Genomic DNA, 22,481 nt, shown 5'->3' with positions numbered 1-22,481 from the left:
CGATTTGGCTAGGATCACATGGAGAGGTTTCTTGATCTGTAGTCTTGTGGTTTTCCATACCTCACTCTCTTTACTGCTGTATCATTGTTTTACTGTCATTTGCTTTTTGCAAAAATACATGTCCTGTTATCTTCTGTTCCCACATGGCTGATAGCAGCCTCCCTTCTCTGAAATACCATTGCACTAATCCCATCCTGACTTATACTGTTTGTAAACTTGTTTTATTATATTATTATTATTATTATTATTATTATTATTATTTAGTTTGGATACCATTAGTTTGTTATAAAACAGAGACATGGAAATTATTTACATGATGAAAGATTTCACAACTTTAGTGGAATGGGCAGCTTCACGTGATGCCGTTTCAATAATGATTAATTTCACTCTACGTACTTCCCAAGAATGTCACCATCTCTAAATGAGAAATAATCCTTGTCATCTAGAACTACTTTGGTGCTTCCATATTCTGGGAGAAGAACTTTATCTCCGACTTTCATGCTAACTGGTTGCATCTCTCCACCCTTTCCTTTAGAACCCAATCCAATGGCTGCTACTGTTGCTTGCAATACTTTTCCTTGAGATTTTTCTGGAAACATAATGCCTCCTTTGGTTGCAGTTTCAGCTGCACTCTTTTCAACTAAAACTCAGTCAAAGAGGGGAAGAAACTTTCTAAACACCTGTCCTGTCATGACTTCAGCAACCATAGCTCACTGTAAACTTGTTTTAGATAGGATTCCGTCACTGCTTCGAATCTAGCTTTGGATGTAGCTGTCTATCCCTCTGCTTAGGGTCCATCTTAAGTGGAGCCAAACATACATTCTCCCGTCCACCATCACTACTATGACTTTAGCCCTAATGAGATAAGCCACAAAATGCAGAAACTTCAAAAAGACCCTTTACTTCTCCTAAGGAGCCTGATCTTAAAGGAGATATACTAGCAACTCTGCATTTCCTTTCCCAGGCCCCTACTATGGCCTTTTTAAAACTTTCCCAGTGTCGTATTTCCCAAGAATACACGCAAGTCCCCAGACCTCTTTGGCCTACAGGGGAAGAGGAAAAAAGAGGTAGCAAAAGGAATGAAACATTTATAATTTTTTTCAACCTCCCATTAATTGTTCCATGTCTTAACCTTGGAGCAGGGGACAGTCAAGGCATTGCTTTCTGCTGGCTGCACACTCTGATCAATGTCAGGGACCACAGAACGATAGGAATAGCAAACTGGGAAGGGTATAACTCATCTACGGGATTTTGGCGGGCTTGAGAGCAGGGCTGAGGCTCCTACTTCCCTGTAACTGCTACAATGGCTTACTTATGGTAGGAATATGATAGTAATTACATAAAGTAATTGATCCTTATTATAACTTTTCAAAAACTTGTGTTGGTCTTCATATTTTTAGAGAATTGCCACACAATCTCCTTTTGTCCTTTCCAGAATCTTGGCACATAATCGGTGGAAGTCTTATTGGTCCAATTATATAGATGATAATCTAAAATATGGGTTAAAATACTTAAACAAGCACCAATAGCAGTAAGTGGCAAACCAGGACTCAAACCTAGGGTTTTGACTCAGTACTCTATTGTCTTCTACATTCTTGGGTCTTCCGCTGGACCCTTATCATGACAGTTGTATTGAGGAGCCTGAACCTACATACTTGTCCATCTTTTCAAATTCCTGAGCAGTGATGGCAGGCCTCCATTTTCTGGTTGTGAAAAAAATATTTGAGGACTAAGAAAATGGTTAAGAATGCCAGTGATGGGGCGCCTGGGTGGCTCAGTTGGTTAAGCGACTGCCTTCGGCTCAGGTCATGATCCTGGAGTCCCTGGATCGAGTCCCGCATCGGGCTCCCTGCTCAGCAGGGAGCCTGCTTCTCCCTCTGACCCTCCCCCCTCTCATGTGCTCTCTCTCTCTCATTCTGTCTCAAATAAATAAATAAAACCTTAAAAAAAAAAAAAAAAGAAAAAAAAAGAATGCCAGTGATGGGATAAACCCTATTTGTCCATCTACCCAGAGTTAATGAAAACTTATTAGAATTAATCTTAAAATATGAATATGGCAAAAGGTTTTCCCTGAGTACCTATTATATCAAAGCACCATCTCCCAAGTAAGGTTCTCCCATCTGGAGACCATCTGAGGGTATCACAAAAAATGGACATCCCAGGTTCCACCCTCCAATTGAGCCAGACTCCTTAGGGTTTGAGCCCCAAAATCTACATTTAAAAATCTCTTCTGAAAGTTTGGAAAAATCACTGGACTAAGGACTTAGTCCCCTTATTTGACCTCTCCAGATGTTTTGGCCTCAGATGTTTTATCTGTAAAATGGGATAATAAGACCTTACCTTCCTAAAGCTAGGAGGCTAGATCTGATTATCTCTTCCTGTCCTTTATGTTTGTAAAACTTGCCATTCAATTACTTATGTTTCTCATCAATCATTACTGATGATTCATTCCTGCTTCCCTGTGGTTATACCATCGCTTTCCCCCCAGTTCCTTCCTTCAACCCCTTCTCTCATTTACAATCCATCCCCTCCTTGAAACTGTTCCCATCTGCTGCCACCCTGGGTTTACTCCCTTCTCTTCTCTGACCTCTTGAAGGACTTGTGGTCCCAGCACTGATTGGGCCCGAGGAGGCCATTGCTTTGTGGTGACAACCTTTCCTAATTCTATGTTATGACTCCCAGCTGGGTCTGGATTGTCCTTGTTGATGACAGTGATGTTGACCAACACTATGTAAACTATTATTTTAAAACAGCTTTATAATCACGTTAGTAGGCATGTTCAATAATCGTGAAATAGATCCTCTGAAAAGTCTGCTAGGCACAGATTTCAAACTCTGTCTCTAATAGATAGGAACTCAGGAATTTGGCTTTTATTACCTAAATGCAGTTAACTCTCCTCCAGTGTCTAGACCTTTAGGCTCTTCAATTCAGAAAGAGTATAAAGCATTTCCGAAGAACAAGAAGATTTAATTAAACTACAAAAGAATTTTTAAAAAGCTAAGCTGAAATAACCAGTCTCTGGCTTACAAGGGAAATCAACATGCTGGAAAGATAACGTGGAGCAGGAAAAGATGGGTGTAATCAGCAAATCAGCTCTTGCCAAGCTGCCCAAAGATGGACAGGAATGTAGTAAGTTATATTTTTGACGTTGAAGCAGGTAGTATTCAGCTCCCCGCCCCCTCAAAACCCTGCCTTCTCTTTAAATCAGGTCTATCTGCTACATTATATCCAAAGCCCCTTGTCAAAAATCCTCCTAATGCAGAATTGCAATAATTAGCTCCTAGTCTTAAAGTTGGTACAAGGTAATGCTTAATTATTATCTAATTGCCAGCTTCTAAGATCCTTGGTTTGTTTGTTTGTTTTTTCATGTGTTATTCTTTTATTTTAACTCAAACTTTTCAACTTTGTGGCATTAAGGTTTGAAATTAGAAAGAGAAAACTAATCTTCTGAATAGGTAATTGCATAAAGAAATTCACTGGAGATTGGTGATGTCCAGGGAGGGCCTAAACTTGAGCACTAGCACTTTCAGAATGAGTCCTGGTGTCTCTCCAGCAGTTCTCCACACATTGTTCTACTTCTCACTCAAGGTACACAGGTGTGACAGGCAGAAAGGAATCTCATAAATCTCCCTAAAAGATCATTGCTGTTCAATGGTGCACCATTAACTTAACTTTACTCTTTTGAATGACCAAATATTAATGAAATTTGCAACTGCAAATTTTCATTATTTGATCCCATGACAGGTTTCCTTGGCCATCTATCTATTCAGTATTGTTTGAGTGTTCTAGAGTGCACTCTGTAGGAAAGAAAACCAGGAAAAGGTGGGGACTGGGGAACAAATTGGTAGCTAAGAGAGCAAGTGACATTAGAAATATTCCATTGGCCACAATTTAGCAAATAACTAGAAAACCATCAAAAGTTTACATCCAGCTGCATTGTTCTTTACGGAGTTTACTAGAATTCACCATCCTAAAAAAGTACTGGAACCGAAGTTTAGCAATGGATAAATCCATCAAGCAATGGCAAATATATTGAAAGTCAATGGATCAATGCAGGGCAGCATTATGACCTTCATGGGCTGCTTTTTGTTTTCATAGGTCCCTCCCCCATAATATTCATATTAATACTATTTTATATTATTTTAAATATTTCAATATTTAAGTTTTTCTGTTTTAGTCAAAATGTAATAGATTTTCATGGGGCCTAAAAATGGGTTTTTTTGTAATATGAGAAACAAAACATATATATGACCCTAAAAGTTCTTCTTTTTCTAAAAAAAAAAAAGTTCTTTTTCTTATAATTTTAAAAGAAATGAAAAGACTTCCATCGATCTCTAAAAATATCATGGGCATGTACTCTGTGCTATTGTGCCTAATAGATAATTTGGCCCTGAATCAATAAAGGCAGTAATTGATTGGAGGTGAAGTAGGTCTTTTCCATTCTCAACTTTCACTTGTCAGATTTTACGTGGTGCTAAACCCCTTCCATGGTAGATGCGTAATGGTATAGCTCTAGTCAAGAGAAGTCTGAGAAAATATCTTCTCAGTACATCTTGCTTCTCTTACAGGGTTAATCCTATCTAGTAGAAAGTCTCAGATCCATTTGCTAACTTTTATATAATTGCCTGAACTGGGCAAGTGTATTTATGGCACTAGACTGAAGCTCTTTTCCAATGTCCTTTGACTCAACTAACTTGCATGTGTTCTTGATATTTGATCAATAATTGTATCTCTCACAGGTCTTAGAAGACCTGCTAAAACTTTCAAGGATTGATATTAATTAATTAAATTTAATGACTGAACCAAAAATCGGTGACGATGCTAATGATGGCCAAGACGATGATTATAATGATTGTGATGTTTTCTTATATATGTTTATTTATCCAAGAAAGGAACACAACTATGTGAATTTTAGTTCAGTCTCTTCCCCAGAATCAATACACTTAATTGGCTCTGCTTGTCACTCAACAGTGTTTTTCCTATCCCCCAAAGAGTGAAAAATCATAACATAAAGATATTAATTTTTTTTGCCAAATACATTGATTTAACAATAAAAAAAATTAACCTCAAAATTAAATTGAAATTGCAAGAAGAATACAATGTATTGGAAAGAGCACAGGGAACCAAGAAGTTTTAGCACTATTTCTGCCCTTTACACCATGAGAATTTGGGAAATTGAGATGTCTTCTCTGGATTAGAGAAACTGAGAACTAGAGATTTCCCAACACTTCTTCCAATGCTAAAATTCTGTGAAAACAACAAAAAGTTCATGATCCCTAATTAATAAAAGCATTTATTTCAGCACTGTGCTTATCTATATCTACCTGAATTGTAAACTCAAAAATGCAAGTTGCTAGACCCCTATACATGCCCTTACCCACTGCAGATGTTCTGATTTTTAACAGGCACCCTGGAGTTGGGAAACTTTAATCTGGATAATAGAATTATAGAAGTTTCCATTTTGTGAAAGTTCTAGCCTATGTCCTAATTAACAAAGATCTATGTTGAAAGAATCTCATTAAGAGGTCAGGAGGAAAGCAAGGTATCTAGCTATAGTAACATTGTAGGGGCTAAGGGAATGAATCAAGTGCAGCACTAAAGAGAGGTAGTATTTTTGGAATTCCAGCTCCTTGATAAAAATTACAGCCAATACTATTGTGCCCACAATGTGAAAAGCAACATTCTAAGAACTTCATGTAGAATAAATTAACTTAATCTTCACAACAACCCTATGTTTTGGGCACAATCATTGTCCCATTTTTGCAGTTGAAGAGACTAAGGCATAGAAACTTGTGGTAACTTGATCATGGTAACCCATTAAGGTGGCACGACACCCCTTGCTAAACTCTATCAAATTCTTGATTCCCACCTTGCTAACTTTAAAATACTATGTAGTTCATTTTAAATAATTAGCTTTTCATGTAAACCACCTCCTCCACCCCTGCCAACACCACATGCCAGGCATTGAGAAAAAGGGAGAATGCAAGAAGGGGGATAGAAAAGATAAATTAGAATGTATTTTCTGTGCTCATGTAGTTTACAAATATTGGCTTACATTTGTTATGATTAATTTAGATGTTTTCTATTTGCATTAATTTGTGCTTGGAATACATGTCTTGCATAAACACTGTGAAAGAAGTCACAATATCTATGCTAAGTCAGTAAATTCTCAGGAGTGGAATAGGCATGGGGCACTTCTGTGCTCCCCAGAGCTCAGCCAGTATTTGCACAGATGAGAAACCTGAAATCTTTAAAGAGGATAGAGACTCCCCTCCCTACAGGACCTTGCAAGACTTGAACTCATCCAGTGTTAGGAGATAGCTAGAATTAAAGTAGTCCTTTTCCAAGCAATACTTGGTCTTAAGACAGGGCTGTTGAAGTCAGAGAAACTTTGAAGAGCCAAACAGGGGGAAATGTTATCATTTGAGGTCTCCTGATAGAAGGAGATAGCACAAGGTAGAAGGGGAATGAGGAAAAGGTTGCATGATACCTCTCATATTATTTCTCCTAGATCTATACTAGTCCCTTGTATATTCAAGGCTAATACTTAATACATGGGTCTTATTTTATCTAGGGTCAACCATTTTAAGAATAACTAACTCCTTCCATTTTTTAAAAAACACATTTTTTCTTCATTCATATATTTTGTCCTTTGTGTCTGATAATTAAGGTCAGCATATATAAGATTTTATGGAAATCATGAAAAGCTGAATGTATCTAAACATAAGACACTGAAAATAAAAAGAGGACAGTCACCACTATACACATATATAGAATAGCCAAATTAAAACCATACCAACTCTTGGCAAGGATGTGAAGAAACTGTAACTCTCATACACTGTTGGTGGGAATGTTAAATAGTACATCCACTTGGGAAAGCAGTTTGACAGTTTCTTTAAAAGTTAAGCATGCATTTACCATTAGATTGAGCCATTCCACCCCTAGATGTTTACCCAAGAGAAACAAAAGCATCCATGCAAAAGTCTATGCACAAATGTTCATAGCAATTTTATTTGTTATAGCCAAAAACTCAGAAGAACCCCCAGAGTCATCAATAAGTGAATAGATAAGCAAGTTGTGGTATATTCATACAATGAAACACTAGACAGTAATAAAAAGAAATGAATGAATGATACATACAATTATGATGAGTGAAAGAAGCCAGAATAAAAAGAGTGAATAGTGTATGATTCCATTTACATAAACCTCTAGAAAATAAAAACTAATCTATAGTGACAGAAAGTGTATCAGTGGTTGCTTTCAGGTGGTGGGGTAGGGAAAGGGAGGGATGGAGTTGGGGGGATTACTAAGGGAAATGAAACTTTTGAGAGTAATGATATGCTCATTATCTTGATTATAGTGATAGTTTCAAAGGTAAATGCATATGTTAAACATTAAATTGTATAATTTAAATACCACTTTATTGGGGCACCTGGGTGGCTCAGTCAGTTAAGTGTCTGACCCTTGATTTCGGCTCAGGTCATAATCTCAGGGTTGTGAGATCAAGCCCCGCATGGGGCTTCACACAGGGTGTGGAGCCTGCTTAAGAGTCTCTCTCCCTCTTCCTCTGCCTCTTCCCCCCTTCTCTCAAAAAATAAACAAATAAATGTCAGTTTATTTTATGCCAATATATCTGAATAAAATTATTTTTTGGAAAAAAAAGACTAGTTGGTTTAAAATTCAAAGTTGGAAAAATACTAGACAAACATCTGGAAAAAATAAGAAACAGAAAAATGGAAAATTTAACATTAAATGTATCAAAGGCTGTCAGATAAATCCTGCTATAATAAATGATAGACATAGTAGGTGGAAATGAGACAATATATGTAATATCTTTCAAGAAGCATTCAAAGGAAGGTTTGCCTCTAAAATTAGGTAGAGATAAATGGTGGGAGGAAAAGATAAGAAAGCCAACACCCCTGACAATCTTGTAAGCCTCTTCCAGTATAGATCAGGAGGTCAGAAAGATGGAAGGTTAAACTAAAAAAAAAAAAAAAAAGTATAATGAAAGGAAATTTATTAGATATCAAGGCTATATTAGGAAAAAAATGACATTGTTTAAGTGACCCTTTATACTGTACACAGCACCACCTTGAGGAAAACAATAGGAAATACTATTTCATGCATTATAGAGCCCAATCCATTCATTGAGTTGTTCCTTCAGCATTTACTTAGGTATACACAACACTAATTTAGATACTTGCAATACAACAATGAACAACAACAACAAAAATTTCTACCTTCTTAGAGCTTATTTATCGAGAAAAAACCAGCTGTTTCCAAATAATGTATAGTTACATATAAACTCACTTTATAAACTTTTAAAAAATATAGTAAGAATTCAGAGGAAGTCTATGTATCAAAAGTAAATGTGGGGCGCCTGGGTGGCTCAGTTGGTTAAGCAACTGCCTTTGGCTCAGGTCATGATCCTGGAGTCCCGGAATCGAGTCCCGCATCGGGCTCCCTGCTCAGCGGGGAGTCTGCTTCTCCCTCTGACCCTACCCCCTCTCATGTGCTCTCTCTCTCATTCTCTCTCTCAAATAAATAAAATCTTTAAAAAAAAAAAAAAGTAAATGTAAAAGACCATTGTGAATTTTCCTTCTTAAATGGGTTTTTACAGAAGGATTTGCATAAATCGGGGTTTTGTTTTTGTAACACTTCATAGTCAATTCTAGATTATTAAAACAAAAAAAAGCAGTGTAGTGATGCTGAGGTATAGTTTCTAATCCCTTTTTCAAGACTAAGCTATGCATCCCCACCCAACTGCCAGGAGTATAGGCTTCTGAAGGCTCCCAGCTGTGACCCCATCCTGGGATGATTGTACCCACATCAAACAGTCATTGGCTTGTGGCTGCCCCTCCCACCTGGGAGGTGTTTAAACGTGGAGGAGGGAGTTTTCTAGCCAAAAGCAGTTTCCAGTCTTTGTTTCTGTCTGTGCTTCAGCCAAAATAGAGTCTATTGTTATGTCTTCAGGTTCACTAATCTTTTCTTCTGGTTTCTAATCTCTTCTTAATCCTATCCAGCGGGTGTTTATTTCAGATACTGTGTTCTTCCTTTCTAGAAGTTTTCTCTTCCATTTATCTCTTCATTATGCTCAAATTTTCATTAAATCCTTGAGCATTTCAGCATACTTATATGTTTTAAGTAATCTTAAAGTCTATGGTTGTTAATTCCACCATCTGTCATTTCTCAGTCTGTTTATTGACAGATTTTTTTTCTTAGGTATAGATTCCATTCTTGCTTCTTGTCATGTTTAATCATTTTTAATTGGCTGCGTGGACATTATGAATGTAATACTGTTGAGCGCCTGAATTTTGTCTTCCTTTAAAGAGTATTGGTCCTAGTTCTTATAGAAATTTAAGTTACTGGCAGATCGGCTTGATCCTCCTAAAGCCTTTTTTTTGAGCTTTGTTAAAATGCATCTGACCTCACCTTTACGCTAGGGATAGTATAGCCCTAGTTCCAAGATGGAACCCTTCTGGGGTCTCTTCTAAATGCCCTAGTTGAGGATCAAGGATCTCCACTCTGGCTGGCAAGAGCTAAACAACTCCCAGCCCTGTATAAACTCTGAATTGTTCTGCTTACAGCCCTCTGGCTCTTCTTTCCCTGGCCTCTGAAGTTTCACTCCACACATGTGCAGCGAAGGACTTTGCCAAAGTAAAAGGGACCCTTAGTACAGATTTCTAGAGCTCTTTTTTCTGTAGATCCTTCCTGTCTAGAACCCTGACCCATATCCTCCAGCTGTCTCAAACTCCCTACCTCAACTCAGTGAGGCCACTGTGCTCTTCCTGTAATCCCTCCCTCTGCAAGTCAATGGGGGAAGTGTCCCTGGGTGGAAAATGGAAACAATGGTGGGAGCTCACTTGAAGTGTTTCCCTTCTCTAAGGCATTATGGCATCATGTCTTTCCTGTACTCCAATACCTGGAAATAGCTACTTCATATACTTTGCCCATTTTTTTAGCCATTTATTTTTCAAGGGCAAGTACAATTCTTGTCACCATATCATGGCCAGAAATGAAGTCCCCAAATTCCTTATTATCTCATCTGTACATATAACATAGTGTGAATTCAAGTTCATTTCAATAATGCATACCCTCCATTTTTATAACATTGCTCTTTAAGAATATTTATTTGGGGGGCGTCTGGGTGGCTCAGTCGTTAAGCATCTGCCTTCGGCTCAGGTCATGATCCCAGGGTCCTGGGATCGAGCCCCGCATCAAGCTCCCTGCTCGGCAGGAAGCCTGCTTCTTCCTCTCCCACTCCCCCTGCTTGTGTTCCCTCTCTCACTGTGTCTCTCTCTGTCAAATAAATAAATAAAATCTTTTAAAAATATATATATTTATTTGGGGTGCTAATGTGGAAGAAGGCATAGTTTTTCCCCTTTGCCAGTCCTTAGGTAGTGGGAATGGAGGTAGGTGCTTGGAATAGAGAATTGAGAAGAGATGTTGATACCTATCCATACCACAAAATGATAACTCTCTATATTTCTATATTTGTACAGGAAATAGTAACTCTCTAGGAAACAAACAAAAAACCAAACAAACAAATGAAGGGTACTATTGCAAGGGGAGAAAGAAGCTAGAACCAGAATTCAAAATTATGCCTACCTGAGCTGTTCTGAGTCAGCCAAGTGTTTGCAAGTGTTTGCAAGTTGGAGCCTACCAAGAATTTACTATTTTGAAACACATTTTAGACTTTCCTCAAGGGACTAGACAAAATAAAGATTGGCAAACCCAAGATGTTACAGCTCGCATGTAAGAGCTGCTGTGGTGCACATTTGATAAACTTGGGTACGGTATTCAAAGGTCACCACAAGCACCACTACCAAAAACCACAGGAAGTTCCGATATTTTATTATCGGCATTGAAATAATATTTATAAACTTCCTGAGATCAAATTACTCTCCTATCCCTTCTCTAGCCTTCTAGTCTTCAATATCTTTAAAAACAAAAAGTAACACATAAATAGAAATAATCCTGGCTTTAGCCGTAATCCCAGGAGTAATGCTGAAAGCCTTTCTTTTCTTTCAAAAGCCCTTTATCCAACTATGGTGTTACTTCTTAACTGGGAGCAGAGCCTTTATGGTGAGTTATACTTGGATCCTGGGTGTACCATTAGCATTTCCATGACCTCAGGGGAAATTACATAACTTCTCTAAGGCTTAAGTGTAAAGGACCTAGTACATGGCTTGACACATAGTAGGAACTTTATACCAGTCAGAACGAGTAGAAACTGCACAGCAGAGAGACTTTAGCATAAGGAACTGTGAAGCTGATATCAGAAAACTGAAAGAGTTGCACAGAGGTATTAGAGATAGGAAACTGCAGGACTCAGCCACTCTCCCTGCAGCGGCAGGAGCAAAGGGAAAGAGATGGGGCTTTAGCATTTAAACGTTTGGTGGAGGCATCCCGTGAAGCTGGGATTCAGACTTCTGAAGAAGGGGCAGGCTGCTGAGCTGGTGTCAGCATTCCTCTGAGCACAATGGGGCAATGGCCAAGTTCACCTCATGCGTTTCATTCCTCTCATGGATCACTCTTCTTGTCCCTGAATTTCTGGGTCTTGAAAACCATTGTTTCATATAATTTGTCCTTTTGCTGTTGTTTCAGGGAGAGGTAAATCTGGCCCCTGCTACTCTATGACTGCCAGAAAGGGAAGTCTCTAATGTTTTCTAAATAAATAAATTAGCCACTTTTTTTGGATCACTTCTGTTGGTTCTGTCTCCCTCTCTTAAGTTTTTCAGTGAATTTATAAAATCAAACAATTACTTTGGCATAGTTTAGATGTAATGTCACTTAATGACTTGTATCTTTCTAATGTCTAAGACCAGAAAGTTTTAAATCATCCTTAACTCTCTCCTTCTTTCAAATTCAATCTATCAGTAAATTCTGTTAACCCTAAGTAAGAAATATATCCTACTACTACTTGCCATCTACTGCTTCTTCCTATCCCCAGAGCCATCCCAGTGCAAGTCACCATCATCACATGCATGGAATACTGTTACAACTTCCTAATTGATCTGCTTATATACCTATCTCCTTCCCTAACTACTTTCATATCTTTACTCAAATGCCATATTTTTTGTATCTATCAGCATGACCCCAGCAATATTTCTTCAGACTGCCAGTAGCAGTAGGTTCTAGTAGCTGAAGTTGATTTCGGTTTACAGTTTTCCATCCCTCTCAGAAGCAACCTCATGGTACCACATCAGAGAAACTAGCATCCATCTAGAGACTCTTTCTCAGAGATCTGGGTCCCAACTCCACAACCTCTCTCACAAACGTAGCTCTCAGCAATAGGAAGTGAATTAAAGGTGCCCTCTAGAATATGGGTAAGGGAGACAAAATCATGGGTGGGGTTCTGGGACCTCCTACACAAACAGAAGAGTTCTGCGTTCATCTGTTTTACACATCTGCATATCATTTATTTGGCAAAAAGTTCCATTAATTGAAAAGAAAGTGTTCGAAAATGGCTGGTAACCAAAGTTAAATCAGTAAGTTTTGCAGAACTTAGCAAAGTGCTCATATCACAAAATAAGGAAGGTATAATTCTTTGCCATAAAGCTTAAATGAGCTTTTCTGTCAGCAAGAGTCATATTCTCCTCTGGCATTGGACTGGATCCAGTATATTCACTTAATTAAATGTCATATCTCATCAACAATTCTGGTCAAAGTAGTTCTAGGATTGTGACTTCAGTCTTCCTTTGATTTTATCTACAGGATTCCACATAGTCTATAGCAATTGCTAAGAGCAAATCCACATGACACACCAGTGGTCAGTCAGAACTGGGATGACCACACACAAGACCTTGTCACCTTCCTCATTAAGGGTGCCTCCATTCTCTAGTCTCTCAAATGAGAAATTCTATTTTATGATCCTCATAGCCCCACCTGGTACTAAATGCATATTTCCATGACATCTCCATACTGTATAAATATGAAAATTTCCCAAAATTCAAAATGTGTAACAGTATTCTCAACTTTAATTCTTAAACAGAATTCTCATCTATCAATGCTAAGCTAAAACTTACTAGACCTTCTCTGTGTCTTAGTCCAACTTCTCTGGTCTCAGATTCTTAGATTTTATTCCTTTCGTTTAGCACATTGAGCAAGAATTTCCTTGATTCTTATAAATCTCTTTTATATGTAAAATCTAAAAAAAAAAGAAAACTCTAAAAACAAACAAACAGAAAACCCACCAAAAAATGAAGCTCATAGATATGAAGAATACACTGGTAGTTGCCAGAGGTGAGGGTAGAAAGTAGAAGAAATGGGTTGAAGGGAAGTCAAAAGTTAAAAAAAAAAAAATTGCCTGGTGTCTTAGTCTGTTCTGCTATAATAAACTACCATAGACTGAGTGACTTATAAACAACAGAAATTTATCTCTCATAGTTCTGAAGGCTGGGAAGTCCATGATCAAGCACCTGCAGATTTGGTGTCTGGTCATGGCCTCTAGCAGTTCCAGGCTCTCCCCTTTCAGTGGCAAAGTGGTTGCAGCAGCTCTGACCCTTACTTCATCTCAGATTCAAGTTCACACAAAAACATCACCTGTACTAGTAGAAATATTTTTCTTTTAATAATTACTTAAGTTTAATTTGAAAAGAAAAAAGGGAAACAGAGAGAGGAAAAAGGAATTAATGAGTATATAGAAATATATAAATACACATATAAATATAAAATAAAATACAAATAAGGAAGAAAATATGTGTAATTGCCACAGGTCTTATTTCCGTCAGTTATGGCATGATAGTACACTGGGGCATTTAGATACCAATTTGGAAGGCATAATACATTAGATGTATACTTTATATTTACATCAAAATAAATTCCAAATGGATTAAAAATTTTGATGTAAAATATAAAACCATATGAGTAGTAGAAGAAGAGAGGCATGACTATTTGTATATCTTGGGGAGTGGGGGGATTATTGAGCATGACATCTGAGGTGGACGTCCATTGACTTGTCTGCCCAGCAGCCCGTCTCTTCTGAGGTCCATTGACTTGTCTGCCCAGCAGCCCGTCTCTTCTGAGGGGCTCCCACTGCCGCCTCCCTTCCTTCCACCTCCCACATAAACCTGTGGTTTGAATAGGTGTCTTCTCCTCTGAAGCCATCTTCCTGGCCACAGGGGCTTGTCTAGAGATGAGCTCCTCATCCAAGCTGAGCAAATCACTTCCCTGGTCACCCATCTGGGTCACCTTGAGATTCTTTGCATCCCTCTCTGTTCATGAAACTGAGGAGATTGTATGTTCTAGCGCTGCCTTTGGAGGCATAATAAAAAATAAAGTAAAAAGAATCTCCTGATAGGGCGCCTGGGTGGCTCAGTTGGTTAAGCGACTGCCTTCGGCTCAGGTCATGATCCTGGAGTCCCGGGATAGAGTCCCGCATCGGGCTCCCTGCTCAGCGGGGGGTCGGCTTCTCCCTCTGACCCTCTTCTCTCTCGTGCTCTCTGTCTCTCATTCTCTCTCTCTCAAATAAATAAATAAAATCTTTAAAAAAAAAAAAAAAGAATCTCCTGATAAGTCTGTCTCATACAGGTGATACGTTAGTCATGGTTTGGCTATTTTCTGCTTTGTAAATCTTCAGCTCCAAAAGGTAATCTTTCTAATCATTTAGGGAATGAGAGTTTAGGTTGGGTTCAGGTTAGTTGTATTAATTATGCATTTAACATAGAAAGACTCTAAAAGAAACTTTCATAACTTCGTGATTTCCAGGGAAGCATCGTGGCTCAATGGTTAAAGAACATGGGCTTGGGGTCCCAAAGACTCACTTTTGAACCCAAACCCTGGTATTGATCAGCTGAAGAAATTGAGCCTCCCTGAGTCTTAGTTTATACTTTTGTAAATACTTCACAGAAAAGAAAACGAGGCATGCATCAAAAGAGCTAGACAGTGTCTGGCACTTAATAATGACTCAAAAACCAGTGCATTATGATTGTTGTTGTCCTATTTTTTTCATCTCAGATTATTGTCAGCTGAATTATTCAAATAGAACATTATTTTTCCAAATTTGTCTACTTAGAAAATATTCAACTATTCAACATTGTTAACTCTACTGTTTAAATAAAACCAAAATATCCTCCCTTTCTGTAGTAGGTGGTTTTCTGATTTCTATTCTAATATTTTGGCCAAATCTAAATCAAAGAATATGATATTTAAGAACCCAAACTTGGGGCACCTGGGTGGCTCAGTCAGTTAAGTGTATGACTCTTGATTTCGGTTCAGTTCATTAGCTCAGGGTTGTGAGATCCAGCCCTGTGTCAGGCTCTGTGCTGGGCATGGAGCCTGCTTAAGATTCTTTCTCTCCTTTTCCCTCTGCCCCCCACCCCCCATCCATGTGCGCTCTCTCTCTCTCTCTCTCTAAGAAAAAGAAAGAAAAAAAGAAAGAAAAGAAAAAAATGCAAAAAACTTCTCCTGGCTTAGGATGAACAGGCTATGCCTCTCTAGGAATAAGTTCACACTCCCTATATATCCTGAATAGTGATTACTGACTTGAACGGAATGGGTACAAAGTGCATGGAGGCTGCAGCATGGAGGGATGCACTCCCTAAGACAGACGTCCTGATAAGGTGTGCACTAGAGCCCATGTGTGCCTCCCTCGCCAGGTTGTCCTCACTCTTGCTGCTTCTGCCACCCTTGTTGCTAGTTTTCTTCTCACCTGGGCAAGGCAATTATCTATCCACTAAGAAAGTGGTATTAGATCTTTCTCTCTAGGTGAAAGCATTTGGTTTTTAATCTGTTATTTATAAATTCCTGAGATGAACGTGCCAATGTGATACTTTTTAAACAGATCTCTTCTCTTTCGAGTCAGTCAAGGGCAGGGAACACGACTTAGCTTTCCTTTGATCACCCTTCTCATGCAGTGCTGGGTACACGGTGAATGTGCAGTAAATCCTGAATTACAACATCATACCAAAGCCAAGAGCACTGTGTGTGAAGCTCCCGTATCCACTGACCCTTCAGGTATCAGAGCAGCGCTGGGTTCCATTTCAGGGGGGAGAATGCTTCTTTCCAATTTCTGTGCAACATGCTGTCCCCGGGCCCTGCAGCACACTGCTCGGGTGCACAGCATCCACAGGGTGGTGGGAAAATAGCTCCCTCGGCCTCAGCCTGTGATCCTCTCTATCCAGTCCAAGCAGCCAGAGGATGTTTTTCTATGCCTTCCATTATCTTCTTCACCATTTCAGTAACGGAAAAATAAACAAGCACTTCTCGCACTCCCACTGGAGCTTCAAGATCCCCTAATATATCAATTGAGGCAAATAAGCAGTGAACGGGTCACGAGTCCCAACAGTCAAACTCTGTGTCATCGCCTGGACCAAGCTGGGCATCCTGCCACAGGTTTTAACATAAAGGATAGTGGTGCCTGGGTGGCTCAGTCGGTGGAGCGTCAGCCTTCCGCTCGGGTCCTGGGATCGAGCCCCCCCATCAGGCTCCCTGCTCAGCGGGAGGCCTGCTTCTCCCCTCTCTCTGCCCCTCCCCCTGCTTGTGCTCTGTCTCTCTCTCTCTCAAATAAATAAATAAATAAATGAAAGCTTTAAAAAAATAAATAAAGGGAAGCTTGTTTCTTCATTAGTTGGATGTAGTGTTACATTGATCTGTAATTGTACACTGTGAACCTGTTTCTATCTTGATTCCCTCTGTTAACAGCTGTGAGGTGAACTATCCAGAAACATGGGTTCTGGTTCCAGGTCCTCCTAAAACCATCAGGGTGCTATGGAAATGTACAGTTTACCCATTTGGGCCCGTCTCTCCATCGACACAATAAAGTGATCAGTCCACGCAGTTCCTGAAATCCCTCCCTGTCCTAAACTGCATAAGGTTCGGTGCTAATAAAACAGAATATTCTCCTTTGCCTTCGCTTTTAGTGTGATGGTAGTAGTATGTGTTTTCTATAAAAAGAGCTTGCTAATATATTAGATTGTCAGTTACTGCTCTAGTTGCAGACCTGTGCATTATTCGTTCACGTACATTGAGGTATAACCTGTGAGACACACGGTGTCCCAGCTAGTTTATTAAAAAATTAATATTTACCTTTTGACCCCCTTCACCCATTTCTCCCAGTGGATGAAGGGGGTTAAAAGGTAAAAAGAAAAAAAAGGAACTGAAAACTATGATCCAATGAAGCTTCCTTGTTAATTATAAGTTTGATCTAAGCATAAATTTTTACCAATAAGACAGAAAATAGTTTCTTACATACCAATTCTTTTAAGATGGGTAAATGCTTAAGTTAGTACTTCCAATGGTCCTCATCCTATTAATTTTAAATTGTTGCACACTACTAATTTTAGATAATTGCCCTGGTGTGCAAGGAATTGAAAAACACTGAGAGGCTCACAAAATAAATGGTTATGTTAGAAAATGCTCAGTGAAATTAGCATAGATGTTTATAACAAAATTTTTCTTTATAGAGTTCTATTCATATCAGTGCGTGATGTAATAATTTCGACATTAAATTAAAAATTCTGAGCATTTAGGACAAAATTCTTTCTAAATACAAATCATCATATACTATAATAAGTTAAATCTGAAATATGAATCATTCCGAACAGCCTCCCAATGTCATTTGATTGTAAACTCTCTCAGGGCATGGATTCTTCTGTTTTGTTTTCTGATGTATCTCCAGCACCTATAAAAAGATATTTTTGTTGTTGTTTTTAAAGATTTATTTATTTATTTGAGAGAGAGAGCGTGCACATGAGCATGGTGGGGAGGGGCAGAGGGAGAGAGAATCTCAAGCCGACTCCACGGCTGAGCACAGAGCCCAATGTGGGGCTCAACTCCACGACCCAGAAATCACGAGCCCAAGATTACGACCTGAGCAGAAACCAAGAGTCAGATGCTCAACCAACTGCATCACCCAGGCACCCCAAAAAGATTTTTTTTAATTAATACTATTTTCCCAATATAGTGCAGATCATGTTGAATATAAAGGATTGACATAATATGAGAAAAAAATCAACATGAAGTGCCTTTCTGAATGAATTATAGCAGCCTTGAGTTGAACAGGATATATCACGTGGTTTCCCAGAGCTCCCAATACCAAGGTGGTATATAATACAGCCATATAAAGTAAGCAAACCAGAATTGCCGATGCTTGTGCACAGGCTCTCTCATATTAACAGTTGTAACATTTTACTTTGGAGTTTTATTTAAACAACCTCAGCAGTTTGGATCACAGTTTGGGGGTGCTTAAGAGTTTCAGACTGAGTTTGTTTGTACTCTCTCGTACATCCGAGTGCAGATAACATTGTTCACGGCACTTTCCTAGAAGACAAATGAAGGATGAGACAATTCAGTATTATTGGTGAAACTGACTTTTAGAACAATGCAAACCAAGTACTATCCATACACACATTCTTTAAAAATCTTGAAAAGAGATCTATGTAGACAACTATAGATACCAACTATTTGTTAGCTGATTTTGCTAACAAAATGGCAAATCGTATGTTATATATGATATATGTGGTTATACATATATATGGTATATATGTAATGTGTGTATATGTATATATACAAAAATGGCAAATCATATATATGATATATGTGGTTTAACACATATGGTATATATGCAATGTGTATATATATATATATATATATATATACACACACAAATGGCAAATCATATATATGGTATATGTGGTTATACATATATATGGTGTATATATATAATGTGTGTGTATATATGTACAAAAAACAAGGCAAATAGTATAAAATTTGAAGTCTGTTAAAACATTTTAAATGCCTATGGTGAAGCATTTTTGCTAATTTATATAACCTACATTTTTCAAATAATAACATTAAGTTACATTGATGTAATATTTTATGGTTTTTAGAGCACTAATATATACATGATGGTATTTAATTCTCTCAAAAAAACCATGAAGACAGTCCTACATTTTTGAAGGCAAGTAAACTCAATCTTGGAGAGGATAAATGACTCATCCAAAGTCACAGAAGTACTGAATGGCAGAGATGGAAATGCACATTTTGAATTCTGAATCTATATTCTTCCTAGTGAATTAAAAACATATCTGTTCGGTGATTAATGTCATTATAAGGAGAAATAAAATCAAGTATCCTTAGTCTTCCACTTATTACTTTATAAGTAAATGTACTCTTCATTGTTGAAAGAAAAAAAATCCTTACATTAAGAAATGAGGATAGGTTTTTTTTTTTTTACTTCCACGTAATTCTTACATATTCCCTTAGAACTATTTGACATTATGTCCAAAATTGTCATTTTATTCATTTCAGTGGAACTGGGGGTTTGGGAAGAAAATCATTGGCATAGTTCCCTCCATTGTGTAGAAGGGAGAAAGATGACCTGAGAAGCCATCCTCAAAGGGAGCAGAATGGACTCAAAAAAGTATACATTGGAATTAAGCCAGCCTGGGTTTTAATCCCAGCAGCACCATGTTTTTCTTAGGTAATATCCTTAGGTAAGTCAGTGGCTGACTCTCAGTTTTCTCAACTGTTAAATAAGCTAATTAGTCTTACCTCACAGAATTATTGTGAGGATTAGGTAAATAATATATGAAAACATGCAAACACGGTAGCCACAGAAATGTTAGTTTTTAATTGTGTCAACTCATCCATACACCAAGGAGACACCACTTAAGCTTTGTATTAGTTTAAATTTCCTTTTCATGTGTTTGTTTGGTGTTGAGCTGGAAAACAGTGAGAAATTAATCTTTGTATGGAGCAAAGGATTAGCAACAACCCACAATCCCTGCTGAAATCTTCATTGCACAAATACGTGCTGGTTTTGGCTTATGTGCAAGTCAAAGAATTAGGCGACACAACTTTTTTATTTTCTTTAGCGTTTTAGTTCCTCAACCCATGCGCATTTTATAATATTTATGATCATGCATAAATATTATATCTATTATATTTATCTGCCAATGTCTTCCCCCGTTCTTTTTTTTTTTTTTTTTTTAAAGATTTTATTTATTTGACAGAGAGAAAGACAGCGAGAGAGGGAACACAAGCAGGGGGAGTGGGAGAGGGAGAAGCAGGCTTCCTGCCGAGCGGGGAGCCCAATGCGGGGCTCGATCCCAGGACCCTGGGTTCATGACCTGAGCCTAAGGCAGACGCTTAAGGACTGAGCCACCCAGGCGCCCCGAGCCACCCAGGCGCCCCTGTCTTCCCCCATTCTTATAAAGCAAGAGAAAAAAGAAAATTACATTGACTTCTATTATTTTATAATAAGCTATTTGAATGATTTTATATACAGGTGTTAGAGCAGGTGACAAAAATAATGACAAACAGCTCACTCACCACCACCATTTTCCCATCCACCAACTTTCTCCTTATGGTGTTCTCTTTGCCATCCCAGTCTTGAACCTGAATCAAAGAGTCCTTATCGAAGGTTACCACACTCTGAAAACGGATGAAACGGAATTCAGCTCAGACTGTCACATTTGAATACCAACATTTTATCAAGGACCAAATCCTTTTCAGCGGTTGTGATATTCTCAGGCAGTTCTGGAATGGTGTTTACAGTTTTATTTATATTTTAAGACTTTGTCAACACTAAATTTGTTGGCTGATTATTCTGAGGGAGGAAAAGTTTTATAAGAATAAAAATATATTATCTTGAAGAATAAGTAAAACTCTCTTTTCCCTGAGAAATGAAGAGGGGTAGATATCCTATGCCCTCATTTCCTGCCCGCTCTCCACCGCACGCACAGAAACTTCTCCAAACCCACCACAATGCTGAATATGTATACTAAGTTAGAAAGCAGCTCCCATTGTGTTAAGCCCTGGGGCCCGTGGTTAACGTGGTAGTGAGACACAACCTCACCTGAACTGGTTAATATAAGTTTTATTCATTGTAACTTTATCCATAGAAAACTGCTACAAAGTAGGAAGGCAGAACTTTTGTTTCAGAGAAGAATCTAAGGAAATGATTCTCAAAATGCGTCTGCTAAGCATCTGCATCAGAAATGTTAGAAATACATAAACCTGAAAATTAAGAGATGTTAAAAAAAAAAAAAACCCTGCATATACATAGTCTAGTATTAGACTGGACTGGAAGACTTATCCTATTGCTGAGTGTCATCTCTTTTTTTTTCACTCTAATCAGCTGTGAAAATAACCCTTAACCTGGAAGAAAGAATAATACCCCATTTATCTAGCATGTATGATGTAATTATGTATTCTTTTAAAATTTGACCTCGAGAATATGAAAAAAAATAATAAAAATAAAATTTTAACTAAAAAAAAAGAAAAAAGAAATGTTAGAAATACACAGAAATACTTCGGGTGCCTACCCCAGACATCAGAGCCTGTGGGGATGGGACCTACAAATAGGCACTTTTCACAAGCATCACAGGAGATGTGTATGTATATCAAAATTTAAGATCCTCAGATTTAGGTTTTAGCCCAACGGTGTTTGCTGTAATTGTTTACATACTTAGAATGATTTCAAATTGACATTCTTATGAAATGTATCTGAAAGAGTGTTGAAGGCCTCACCTTGGTTTTATAGCCCCCTGGTATGGTTTCCTCAAACTCTTCTCCGAGTTTAAAGGAGATCTCATTATTTTTAAAGATGCTTTTGGTTTTTATAGTGATCAGATCTTCCTGTGTACTGATGGTCACAGTGGGTCTTGCCAGACAGGCAAGTTTCCTGCTGGCTCGTCCTATTCCTGGAAACCACATGAAAGGACACCATAGTTAAATCTGTTGCTGGCTTTAGAAACCCATGTTCACTGCGTAATTCTTTACTAACTAGGAGGTCTGTGAGTTAAGCAGATTTAATGCTGCATGAATTCAAATATCTGAAGCTAGTAGCACCACCATTATAAGTTAAAATAGGTTATATTTTGCAGAAAAAAAATTAATCTCTAGTTTTGGCTACTGGTTGTCATGTTTCTTTAGCCCAGTAGTTATTGATCTTGTTGGTTCATGAACCTCTTTGAAAATTTTATTAAAGCTCCTATTTTGATGAAATATCTCCCACTTAGCACATGTTGTGATGAGCACCGGGTGTTTTATGCAACCAATGAATCGTCGAACACTACATCAAACACTAATGATGGACTATATGTTGGCTAACTGAACATAATAAAAAAAAATCTCCCTCTTTTAAAATGCACTCATTTATACAGATGAAATACTTTGACATGGTTTATTTAAGAGCTTTATCTCTTCACTTATATTCTTATATGTACATATATAGAGTTTGTTTTTTCCATCATGTGTTTTTTTATTGTGCTAAAATATAGATAACATAAAATTTATCATTTTAACCATTTAAAGCATACAATTAAGTGGCAATAGGTACGGGGCGCCTGGGTGGCTCAGTCGTTAAGCATCTGCCTTCGGCTCAGGTCATGATCCCAGGGTCCTGGGATTGAGCCCCACATCGAGCTCCCTGCTTGTCAGGAAGCCTGCTTCTCCCTCTCCCACTCCCCCTGCTTGTGCTCCCTCTCTCATTGTGTCTCTCTCTGTCAAATAAATAAAATCTTAAAAAAAAAAAA

At 38.2% G+C, this 22,481-nt stretch overlaps 1 protein-coding gene and 1 pseudogene across 3 annotated transcripts in view; both read right to left on the bottom strand.

The window, feature by feature from the left end:
• Positions 1-383: 383 nt before the first annotated feature.
• LOC118541222 (10 kDa heat shock protein, mitochondrial pseudogene) lies at positions 384-692 on the bottom strand (annotated as a pseudogene).
• Positions 693-18,112: 17,420 nt separating this feature from the next.
• The window catches only part of FABP12 (fatty acid binding protein 12), a 58,662-nt gene continuing 54,293 nt past the window's right edge, over positions 18,113-22,481 (bottom strand). For all 3 annotated transcript variants that reach the window (XM_036100815.2, XM_036100817.2, XM_036100816.2), the window contains exons 3-5: positions 21,475-21,647; positions 20,275-20,376; positions 18,113-18,261 (exon numbers count right to left, since the gene is read on the bottom strand). In XM_036100815.2, coding sequence (XP_035956708.2) covers positions 18,196-18,261; positions 20,275-20,376; positions 21,475-21,647 — 341 coding nt within the window. In that variant the 3' untranslated portion in view covers positions 18,113-18,195. The remainder of the gene's footprint in view (positions 18,262-20,274; positions 20,377-21,474; positions 21,648-22,481) is intronic.

Source organism: Halichoerus grypus, chromosome 5, assembly GCF_964656455.1.
Source record: "Halichoerus grypus chromosome 5, mHalGry1.hap1.1, whole genome shotgun sequence".
Lineage (NCBI taxonomy): Eukaryota > Metazoa > Chordata > Mammalia > Carnivora > Phocidae > Halichoerus > Halichoerus grypus.
The sequence above is the reverse complement of the archived record's forward strand: the minus strand, read 5'-3'. Positions and strand labels throughout refer to the sequence as shown.